The sequence below is a fragment of the Vanacampus margaritifer genome, chromosome 15 (assembly GCF_051991255.1).
Source record: "Vanacampus margaritifer isolate UIUO_Vmar chromosome 15, RoL_Vmar_1.0, whole genome shotgun sequence".
NCBI lineage: Eukaryota > Metazoa > Chordata > Actinopteri > Syngnathiformes > Syngnathidae > Vanacampus > Vanacampus margaritifer.
In genome coordinates, this window is record NC_135446.1 from 17,250,326 (window position 1) to 17,261,909 (window position 11,584).

An 11,584-nucleotide genomic window follows, 5' to 3' on the forward strand; every position below is an offset into this window, starting at 1 on the left:
TGCCTCGTCAAGATAGCCAGGCCCCGTGGGTCAGACCAAGTGCGCCCCCTGCAGGCGAGTCAATGCTGCGTATTCGTCCGAGGTAGAGGAGGAGGACGAAGAGGAGGAGGCGTGAGCTGCAGCTCTTCTTTTCAGCTCTCTGGAGATCTGGAGCCAAGATAGCGGGTAGCAGCAGCATCCGTACAGGCAGTCACCCCACACACTCCCCTGGAAGAGAGCACGAGTGGGAAGCTCCAACCAAAGGTGAACATTTTTTTACATACACTCACAACTCCATACCGTGCTGCCAACATTCGAAAATCATCACACAAAATGGTTGGAAGAGTCTCCACTGACGAAAGAAGGGGAGCTAAACGATGCAAAGGAGTAACACGCTTCAAGTAGATGAAATTCTACAGTGGAGTACACACCTGAATCGTTGTCATTAAGTTGGCTGCATTTCACACTGGAAAATGTTTTTGAAAAGAAATCTCAGTTTTGCGCAATCTGAGCGCTTGCTCCGCGGCCCACTCCGCCTCCGGAGGAGCCAACATTACCAACCACCTCCTTCTTTCATGGCAGTGCTCCAACTACAGTAACAGCCGCCCCCACCTGGATCTTTGTTTTTCAATACTTACCCATGCAGTCTCCAAAAGTCACCGTAATGCCTTTTAGTATTACCAAGGTCTCAGATTTCAATCATAATTTATGTAGTTGGGCTGCTTAGGGTGGAACATGCTGATGTGGGTACTATTGTTCCATGTGGGTAATATCAAGACTGGAAAGGTAGTCTCTGAAATATGTCTTCTAAATTTGAGTGTTGTTGAGAACCCTGCAAAATTAAATCATTAAAAAAAAAAAAAGAAAGACAATGAGGCGCTCTAAAGTGGCCAGGTAAGTGCATAGCCCCTATTCACAAAGTGGCTGTCAAGTTGAGCTTTATGTTAATGTTAACACTGGAAAGGTAGTCCCAGAAATATGTCCTCTAAATGGAGTGTTGTTGAGAACCCTGCAAAATTAAATCATAAAAAAAAGGAGAGACAATGAGGCGCTCTAAAGTGGCCAGGTAAGTGCATAGCCCCTATTCACAAAGTGGCTGTCAAGTCGAGCTTTATGTTAATGTTAACACTGGAAAGGTAGTCCCAGAAATATGTCTTCTAAAAAGAAAAAAAAGAGGGACAATGAGGCACTCTAAAGTGGCCAGGTAAGTGCATAGCCCCTATTCACAAAGTGGCTGTCAAGTCGAGCTTTATGTTAATGTTAACACTGGAAAGGTAGTCCCAGAAATATGTCTTCTAAAAAGAAAAAAAGAGGGACAATGAGGCACTCTAAAGTGGCCAGGTAAGTGCATAGCCCCTATTTACAAAGTGGCTGTCAAGTCGAAATTTATATTAATGTTAACACTGCAAAGGTAGTCCCAAAAATATGTCCTCTAAATGGAGTGTTGTTGAGAACCCTGCAAAATTGAATCATAAATAAAAAAAAAGAGAGAGACAATGAGGCGCTCTAAAGTGGCCAGGTAAGTGCATAGCCCCTATTCACAAAGTGGCTGTCAAGTCGAGCTTTATGTTAATGTTAACACTGGAAAGGTAGTCCCAGAAATATGTCTTCTAAAAAGAAAAAAAAGAGGGACAATGAGGCACTCTAAAGTGGCCAGGTAAGTGCATAGCCCCTATTTACAAAGTGGCTGTCAAGTTGAACTTTATATTAATGTTAACACTGCAAAGGTAGTCCCAAAAATATGTCCTCTAAATGGAGTGTTGTTGAGAACCCTGCAAAATTGAATCATAAAAAGAAAAAAAAAAGAGAGACAATGAGGCGCTCTAAAGTGGCCAGGTAAGTGCATAGCCCCTATTCACAAAGTGGCTGTCAAGTTGAGCTTTATGTTAATGTTAACACTGGAAAGGTAGTCCCAGAAATATGTCTTCTAAAAAGAAAAAAAAGAGGGACAATGAGGCACTCTAAAGTGGCCATGTAAGTGCATAGCCCCTATTTACAAAGTGGCTGTCAAGTCGAGCTTTATATTAATGTTAACACTGCAAAGGTAGTCCCAAATATATGTCCTCTAAATAGAGTGTTGTTGAGAACCCTGCAAAATTGAATCATAAAAAGAAAAAAAAAAGAGAGACAATGAGGCGCTCTAAAGTGGCCAGGTAAGTGCATAGCCCCTATTCACAAAGTGGCTGTCAAGTCGAGCTTTATGTTAATGTTAACACTGGAAAGGTAGTCCCAGAAATATGTCTTCTAAAAAGAAAAAAAAAGAGGGACAATGAGGCGCTCTAAAGTGGCCAGGTAAGTGCATAGCCCCTGTCAAGTCAAGCTTTATGTTAATGTTAACACTGGAAAGGTAGTCCCTGAAATATGTCCTCTAAATGTAGTGTTGTTGAGAACCCTGCAAAATTGAATGATCAAAAAAGAGAGAGAGAGACAATGAGGCACTCTAAACCAGCCAGGTAAGCGCCTAGCCCCTGGCTGTCTACTGGGCGTACCTGTATGCCGTATCTTTCCCTGACAGAGGCTCTCACCGCGAGGGAGGCCGGGGGCACGCACCCAAGACAGTCCAGCAGTGGCAGAAGGGGACACACGCCCGCCTTCCTCGCCACTTTGCAGGTGAACACCGGGAGGCAGCACAGGGCAAAGCAGCCTGCACAAACAAATCCGATGAGGTCATCACATATGATGTCATCAGACCCCCCCCCCCCCCCCCCCCACCGGGTACACCTACAGTCTCCCACGTCTTGATGGCAAGCACACAAGCCTGTGCTCCATTGAGCCCCCTCCTGGATGCGCCTCCTTTGCGGCTGGGCCACGATCACATGACGAGACATCTCAAAAATAATGCCCAGCCTAATCACACACAAAAAAAAAAAAAATACAAATGTTTGTAATTATTTCTAGAATAAGGAAACATTCTACTTTATAAAACAGTTTGCGCATCAGGATTTAATGCTTCAATTCAATTCATTGTGCTGACCTTACTGAAGTGCCCACCTTGGCCAATGGGGGCAGTATAATACAGTTATGCAGTCGACAACGAAGAAGACTCACGAGTCATTTTTCACAGAAGATAATGGCTGGTGTCAAAATGTCAACAATGGGATACATTTGATCCTTTTTCACAAATTGATGCTGTTAGTCAGTCCCCAATGACTCAGCAAACCACCACTTTGCGCACACGCTAACTATTTTTTTTTACTCATTAACATTAAAGCACTTCCTTTTGTTAGTCCTCCAGTAACATCGTAGCTTTGGCAACTCCGTAGACTGGATACGACCTTGCTGACTTTAGTCAGTCTTTAGCTCAGGAGTCCTCAATCAGTGATCTTTTGGTGAAGACAAAGCAATTAAAGTGGATGTTTAATGAAGAAGAAAAAAAAACACAACTTACCTGACTTGCAAACTCCTTGAAAGTCCACTTCAACTTTTTGTGCTTGGTTCTTTTCAACACAGTGTTTTGGTGTCAACACGACTTGACACTGTTTTGGAGTAAACACGTCCCGTTCCCGTGTGATTTTGCTGACACAAACACTTTATCACTTGTTTCTTGTGAAGTTGAAAAACATAAAAAGTCTACAAAAAAATGTCAGAAAAATCGGTTTTGATGATGCTTGTTCTTGTTTTTCTAATGTTAAACAACGGTAAGCTATTCTCTATGGAGATCATCTAATGATAGGAAACGCCTTAAATGTCCATAAAATAAAAAATATCAGGGTAATCCTTCTTATGTCAGAGTTTCAAGTGGGCTTTAGGAATCTCTATTTATGCCCACTTAAAACTTAAATTCAAATTTTTTGGGGGGACAATTTAAAGCAGTTTGAACTTATTTGCGAGTAAGTAATTTTTTTTTACTCCACATTGGCATGCACTTCCATGCTTCTGTATTACGGAATCTTTTTTTTTTTTTTAGACCATCCCTGCAAATGTTCAACCAAATTATTCACACATTCCGATGTGACCTTTGGTCACATGATGCTGGATGGAACACTGGGGGATGATTTAGTCAAACATTCATTGTCAAGTGAAATGAATCATTGGAAGTGGAACTTCTTTATTATTATTATTATTATTTTTTTATTGTTTTTATACAAATTTATATACACCTTTTGATGCAGATTGAGTGACACGTTATTTGGGTGGGTCTTTAAGAGCTGCAGGTCAGGTGACAATAAAGCATCTCATAATTTATGGATGAGGATTATCGAGGTGTGTCACTCATTGGCTGAGGCTGAGTCACGATCGGTACCGTGTGACGTGCGCAATTACGCACCACCCCCCCCCCCCCCCCCAGTTAAAGTTTGGAGAATGACAGCAGGCGTCAGCAGCATTGTGGCTCGCATCGGCCGCTGGGCGACGCGCACGATTCGGAGCAGGTGGGAGATAAAACGGCAGGAAAAGCCCACGGCGGAGCGGAGAGGCTCCTTTAAATAAAACCCACTCGCCTTCTGTGGCGCGTCGAGTGAGAGAGCGAGAAAGTGAGGGAGGGAGAGAGCGTCAGTAAACAACAACACGGTTGTGGTGAGGCTCGTTGCTTTTTTTCCGCGTTTCGTCATTCCCCAGCTGAGGAGGATTAAGGTAATATTCGCCATTGAACCTTTGTACACTGACAAATGTACTGATGGAGATTTGAACCAAGCATTTAGAGTAATGTCGACACGAGGGTGTTTTCGGTTTGGTAAACTGTGCGTTCATAACTTTATGTTCCGTTAGTTCGATAGACTCGATAGTGTTTGCTACATTTATTTAAACGTGTTTTTTTCACATTCACAGCCCTCAATTGTTATTATTGAACCGTAAGAGGCATTCCGGAAGTGAAGCGCAACAACAGCAGAGCTCGTCTTCTTTGACTGTGGGGACATCTAGCGGCCAAAATAGGCACTGCGCCTCCTTGCAGACATGTACGGCGCTTCTGGCGTCCCCGAGCTGATCCCGCCCGCGGGGCCGCCTCTGCAGCCCGGACCCGGGGCCCAACACGGCCAAGGCAGCGGGCCCAGCGGTCATAACCCTCAAAGGCTCGGCCAAAGGGCCCCGAAACTGGGACAGATTGGTCGCTCCAAGAAAGGTGAGAGTCTAAATAAATGAATTGCACTTTGTCAATTTCAAACCAACACATAAAAAAGATTAATGCTAACACATAATAGGAAACGTCGCCCACAGGCTAACAAATAGCATCAGCATTGCAGTCTTTGAAGTGAAGTCAACAACCCCAAAAATCTTAAGGGGTTTTATTCAGTTAATTGTGTTGTATTCTGTTAAATATATATATTAAATTAAATACATGGAGAAAATATCACAGAAAATATTTCATGTAATTATCACGGTATTCAAATTTTGACCATCTCCATGTATTATACTGCCCCCAGGAGGTCAAGTGTGCACACTAGAAGGAGCAGCATTTTAAAAAAGTGACAGATTATTTTTAATTTAATTATGTTATATGTTTTTCATATACAATATAATAGAGTGCTATTTGGAAGAGAACTCCACAGTCCTGAGCCTCTGGGTTTGAATCTTGAACTTTCCCTCTCTTTTTTTTTTTAAATTTAATTTTAGTGGACTTGGATGACGAAGTATTGGATGACATCATGAACAACAACGGCCAGTGTCCCGTGTCCCTCCCCATGTCTTGAACAGGGAGACGTCCTTCCCCAGTGTCTCCATCTCGGCCTGTGCTCGTGTCCAAGTAATGGCATGATGAGGCCTGCAGAGGGCGCCGGCGGGAGCCTTTGCCTTCAATGTAAAATACAAGCTGTTGATTTCACCTCATTTCAGACCTTAGATGGGTTCGCATGTCGTGGGAGGTCCACGCCGACCTGCCGACTGAGCTTCTGAACGAGCGCCAGTGAGAGGATAGTGGTTGAGCCCCTCGCTCGTATCCCCCCCCCCCCCCCCCCCCAGAGGGTCGCACCCTCTTGTGATGGCTTTACGGCATCTTGTTGTCTAACGGCTATCCTCCATACTGCTGATACTGGTAGTGTGCTTACTGTACTGTATAATCCAGTGGACGAAAGCTTGTAATTTATAACATCAAAAAAGTACATATTTTGGTTGTTTGTAAAATGTGAAGAACAAATCATTTCCAGTTGCTATTGTGTCAACTATGAAGTTGTTTGCACTTTGTGGGGATGCCCGTCACGCGTGATCTTTGCATGGAGTCTGTGCGAGCATATCCCAAAGTTTGGTACGCCACCTTTTTGAAGGGCTACGTCGTCGTACTTTTGACACTGCACCGCTGTTGCCTGCATGCTGCGGAGGAAGTGGCAGGATGATCCTGTACAGTTTTGAATGTCTTTAGAGTCCGTTGCCATGTGTTAGTAAAATAAACTGGAGGTTACAATTTACACAATGCGCTTGTGCAAACAAGCTTGCGATTTGCAGAGGCAATCACACCCTGACAAGAAGCACTCATTTTATTGTTATTGTCCTGAGATGCATATAAATGTGACTTGTTTTCAATTTTTTTGTGGGGGCTGTGAAATTGTAACTTGTATTTTGTTTTGGTTTTAAAATGATTTTTTATTTGATGTGGGTTGTCGACCGTTTGCATGAAAGTGGACAACTTTTCAAATGTGCATCCAGGGAAATAAACACATCTTTGTAGAGGAAGTGATGGAAATAATTGATGTATTTTGATTTTTTTTTTAACACAGTTAAGAATGTCTTAACACATTTGTATGAATTTTGTCTTTTTTTTTTAATCTTTAGCATCAGCTTGTATTTTTCCCTCCTAATTACATAATGGACAAAAAATACAGTTACAATGCCTTTATTTCTACATTATCAGCTACATGCACCAGCAGTATTTCTTGTATGTATAAAAAAAACAACTCTCAAAAATATGACAAAATTCTACAAACATGGAATTTATAGGTCATCCTACATTTGGCCAAATAAATATACCAACCTAATGGCTGATGTGTGACTATAAAATAGGTGCTAGGTCTGACATGTATGTGCAGGTGTGGACAATTTTGTATTCACTATTCGCTGCAGCAGCTTGTAGGCTTGCCCGTTTCTTAGATCTAATAGTGAATAGCGCTTGTGTAAACACGTCGAACACTAGGCCTGTGTCCAAACTCACAAGGCCGGGTCCTCCGAAGGCCGAATTTGTCGGCTGCATGACGTCACTCCCGGCGCGACACGAAGCATGCACGGACGGTATGACCGATTTAAATATGAATGGATTGTCAATGTGTTACCGACAAGCAGTAATGACAAACCATTCGTACGTAAGTCCGTGCGTGCTGTCGCGTCGCGCTATGAGTGACGTCACGCAGCCGACAAATAAATTCACAAGCGAGGACTGGGTAAGACTGCGTCATTAGCAAGCAATTTTTCAATGCATACATTTTCACTTGGATATTTATGTACACACTGATGAGCGTCAGACATATTCCTTATTGCTGCTGTCAGGTCCACAGCGGGAACTGGCCATGGACGGGTACTTGGACACCTGCTTCTTTCGCGGGCAAGAGGCGGCCAACATGGCCCCGCCCAGGACATCCAGGAGGGAACCACCCCATGCGATGAAGATGGCGGCGCCAAACTCAAACCTGCAGCATCAACCACAAAGGTAAGCCCAAACCCAAGTGATTTAAATAAAACGACAAAACGTAGCTTACTTGGTGTTGACAGGAGTGTAGGGGTTGTAGAACGCTCGGATGACGTTGTGAGCAAACCAGGAGCAAGCCACGATGGCACACAGCCCTAAAAGTAAGATTAGTTTTTAGTTGCAGGTTGGCCTTGTGTTGGCTAATGTGTTTTTAGGTTAGGGGATAAAATAAAATACAAAATAATAATTTTGTACTGTACTTAATGCATTAAAAAACTTTTCCAGTGAGCAAAAATTAAGATTATAGTAAATAACCCCCCTCTCCATCTCAGGTTACAAGTTAGTCCTGCTATTTTTCAGATTTCTTTTGGTACTGGTTGTAACTATTTTTGTTTTGCCTACCGTTTTGGGTGCAATTCTACTACTGTCCACAAGACAGAGCACTATTTTGTTTGACACAGTGTAAATATAAAAGAAGAAGAATGAAAACAGGAAGTATTTCAGTTCTGCCTAGCTTTTGGTGAAGATCTTACAAGTCCGCTTTTTACGCCTACAGAAGTATGTTCATTTTATAATCTTTGGGCACGATTATTGATTTATATTGTGCAAAGTTTTTTTTAGTTGGGGAAAAAAGGGATTTGTTTACTGTAAACGTAAACAAAGATGTTATCTAATTCCCTTGCCATAATTTACGTGTTTTCATGTGTTTGCATAATTTTAAGAGTTTGTTTGAATGTGTTAAAAAATTAAGTAACAAATGCGATAAACACAAACCTAGGGAGTATTTAAATGGGGGTGTTTCTACATTGCGCATACTAGTTAGTTGCAGGTGAGGAATTTAATCCCCACAATGGAGAGGGTATTGGTGCACTGTGTTACTGTACGTTCCAGAACAAATCCGAAAAGTAGCGCCCATGCATTTATTTTATTATTTGTGTACTGTATATAATTTAACAACCAATACAAAATATGCATGCGAGGTTCACCTATTATTTTTGTCCATATGGGGTCGCCATTCTGACATTCTACACTGTAGTATCCATGACTCTAAATGTGTGTGCCTTCTTATTAGATACGGCGTGTGAGTACTTAGGCAGTTTTTTGCGGTTCTTGTATTGGCGTTCATTGGATGGTGCCTTCCAACTCACCTCCTACTAACAGGATGATTCCCCCCGTCATGGCGACGCGGGCCTTGCGCAGCTTGTCGCCCCCTCCACATGTGGTGCACTTCATGCCCATGCAGGCCACGCCCAGGCCCGCCACTGACACAATGATGCCCACGATCATCAGTGCCCGGGTGGCCTGAAGAGAACCTGGAGAGGATCCAATTCTGTTATGATGAGGAGGCGCTCAATGAATACACTTCGAGAATAGCCACGTAGACGCTACACAAAAGAATGGATTCAAAAGCTGCCTTTATTTATTATCTGTGTGCTCATTGAGGTTCAGTGCCAGTTGGGTCGCTCAGTGTCAACTCTTCCTGGAAGAGAAACCCTGGGTTACAACGCCGTGGCGCCACACTTTGAAATACGACAGTCCGCTCCTCATCTGTCAGCCCCCCCCCCCCACTCCACCTCCTATAAACCCATCACATGGCGAACCTTCCTTTGTCTCAGTCCACCTAGAACCAGTCTGTGCCAGTCCGACCCGGCCCGGCCCGCACAAAAAGCCCCCTCCTGCAGCGAGGGGAGCCATGGTGCTGTTGCGGGACCTCTATTGTTTGAGAAGGTCCTGTGGAACCTTTTAGAAGTGGGGAAGCGCTTAGTCATGTGCCTGCACCAGCTTCCATCTGCCAGAAAGCTATTTATTGAAGTATATATATATTTTTTTATTGTACTAGCATATGTACATAGTTGAACGAAGTATGAGGGGAAATTTAATTTATAACTGGCTTAGAATCGCAACACTTGATTTAATTAGAATACAGAAGAAGTGACTTGACTAACCACTTAACTCATTTTCTCCCCAAAACGTATAAATACATTCTATTTTAAATATGACTATGCTCCCAAAGACGTATTTATACTTTTTTATGAGTTTTTTTTTTTAAATGCTAGAGCATACAGAAGGCTTTGATGCAGCCTCTGAACTGAAGAGAATGCATGAAGCAAAAACGACCAGCAGGTGGCAGCAGAGTATAAGAGATCAACCAGGGCCACAAGTTGCAACAAAATGTTTTGAACAGGTTTGTGAATAGTGATGAAACTTAACTATATTCTAATGCTAATTGCTGCAAAATGGAAACAGATAGAAATAGACATTAATCTTTCTTTTGGTAGGTTCCATGTTTTTTTTTTTATAGCAATAGAACACATAATTCTGTGGGCATTGCAAAAACTGCCGGGCTAATAAAATTCTGGGGGAAAGCCTGTATACATATTAGGAATGGGCGAGTACCGATACCAGGAATCCATATTGGGCTGATACCTGGCCGATCAGGAACTAGAAGAATAGAACATTGATATTAATTGCATGACATTTTAAGGAAATATGAGTGTATAATGTTAAGTGAGATATAGAGGTCTACCATCTTAATATTATCTGTAATTGCTTTTTTGGGGAAAGTTTATGTATATCAAAGGTCATGTATCAAACATCCCATGTACTCGTATGGTATCGGTCTGGAAAAAAAAAAAAAGTATATATATATACGATGACAAACAATTTTAAGGAAAGACCCATGTATCCCAAATATAACATTTTCCCTTAAAATTGCATGAAATTAATGGCAATTTTCTATTCTTTTAATTCCTACTTTCTCGTTTCTGATAGAGGACTCGGCCGCCGTCGCGAATGCCGATACCTTAAAATAAGGCCGGTATCGGCACTTGACCATCCCTATATCCCATCCATGATCTTTATATAAATATATATATATATATATAATAAACAAGTCATTTCCTACGACATCAAATTCTGGTAAGCGTAGCGACTTACTGTCAAGCTGCAGGATGGAATCATAGATCTTGCACTGGAGTTGTCCTGTACTCTGGAAGGCGCAGGACATCCACAATCCCTGATACATGGCCACGGCCGTGATGATGTTGTCCCCGATGTAGGCGGACATCTTCCACTGAGGCAGAATGGTCCCGATGATCAGGCCCACGATGCCAGTCAGCGACATGAAGAATCCCAAAAGTTGAATACCGGAGTTTGCCATTTGTCTTTCCCGAAAGGAAACAAGGCCTCCTTTCCAGAAAGTATTAAAAGTCTTGTTATTGTGTGCAAGCTCTATGCAAAAAAAGCTCTTGTATGGGAGTATGTGTGTGCGCTCAGAGGGATCTTCTTGGGGATGGGCATGCAAGATGTGGGTGTGTGTTGTCATGTGTTGAGTGGCTGCCGGGAAATGTTCCCTCCACTTGCAAGCAAAGCGACAGGTTGCCCCGATGGATTCTTTTTTTTTTTTTTTTTTTTGTCCGCACAGACGTTCTCATGCTCATGAGGCATTTCAGAGGGTTTGTTTTTGCATAGTTTGCCCCCCCCCTATGAGTGTGTAAAATGTGTACTGACCCAGATCGAGGCTCTCCCACCCCCTCATGGACAATCAAACAGCTCGGAGCTGATTTGCAGCACATCTCTGGCAGTGATATTCTAATGAGGGGCTGGAAAAACTATTGGTGAAAAGGATGTTAGGAAAATGCACATTTCAGGCATTCTCGTGAGCCAAGGCAACACATTTGAAACGAATAGGCCCCAAATAATGGTTTTCAATTTACGGACAAATTACTCACTATGAAATGTTGGCCTGTTTAGTATAGCAACAATCTCCCTGTCTGTTTGTGCATAAATAGTTTAATTGTATCTTATGACATCTAGTGGAAGAACATTTAATTGTTTTTGCAGTTATTATATGTTATCAAAATAGATAGCTGAACAGAGATGCACTATTTGTTGTAAAATAAATAATATTTTGTGACCGCCATTTTCACGGAAGCAATTAGCATTAGAATATAGGTAAGTTTCATCATTATTCACATTTCTGTTTAGAACAGTGGGGAAAACTGTGGTTGATCTTTTATACTCTGCTGACACCTGCTGGCCGTTTTTTTTTGTAAT

At 42.3% G+C, this 11,584-nt stretch overlaps 2 protein-coding genes and 1 long non-coding RNA gene across 4 annotated transcripts; 1 reads left to right on the forward strand and 2 right to left on the reverse strand.

The window, feature by feature from the left end:
- Positions 1 to 30: 30 nt before the first annotated feature.
- LOC144034528 (cornifelin homolog B-like) lies at positions 31 to 3,429 on the reverse strand. Its single transcript, XM_077543348.1, has 4 exons — positions 3,368 to 3,429; positions 2,705 to 2,826; positions 2,469 to 2,623; positions 31 to 207 (listed from the first exon to the last, which is right to left on the reverse strand). The coding sequence occupies exons 2-4, from the start codon at positions 2,805 to 2,807 to the stop codon at positions 31 to 33; spliced, it is 435 nt and encodes a 144-aa protein (XP_077399474.1). The 5' UTR covers positions 2,808 to 2,826; positions 3,368 to 3,429.
- Positions 3,430 to 4,259: 830 nt separating this feature from the next.
- LOC144035493 (uncharacterized) lies at positions 4,260 to 6,582 on the forward strand. 2 transcript variants are annotated; one of them, XR_013288451.1, is made up of 3 exons: positions 4,260 to 4,551; positions 4,871 to 5,038; positions 5,530 to 6,582. It is a non-coding gene; the product is annotated as an uncharacterized LOC144035493 (long non-coding RNA). The 2 variants fall into 2 exon arrangements; XR_013288450.1 differs by having other exon boundaries at positions 4,265 to 4,551; positions 4,747 to 5,038.
- Positions 6,583 to 6,726: 144 nt separating this feature from the next.
- On the reverse strand, positions 6,727 to 10,975 carry cldn7a (claudin 7a). Its single transcript, XM_077545224.1, is given in 5 exon segments — positions 6,727 to 7,529; positions 7,599 to 7,683; positions 8,677 to 8,841; positions 10,466 to 10,934; positions 10,937 to 10,975. Coding segments are annotated over 5 exon segments (927 nt in total). The 3' UTR covers positions 6,727 to 7,360.
- Between the last annotated feature and the right edge of the window lie 609 nt (positions 10,976 to 11,584).

What these genes read in the sequence shown, in the direction of transcription:
- LOC144034528 (XM_077543348.1), bottom strand. Translation starts at nt 2,807, where the DNA reads ATGTCTCGTCATGTGATCGTGGCCCAGCCGCAAAGGAGGCGCATCCAG. An exon ending in CCATCAAGACGTGGGAGACT is followed by an intron (nt 2,624 to 2,704) that starts GTAGGTGTACCC and finishes TTGTTTGTGCAG; the next exon opens with GCTGCTTTGCCCTGTGCTGC. An exon ending in GGGAAAGATACGGCATACAG is followed by an intron (nt 208 to 2,468) that starts GTACGCCCAGTA and finishes GCTCTCTTCCAG; the next exon opens with GGGAGTGTGTGGGGTGACTG.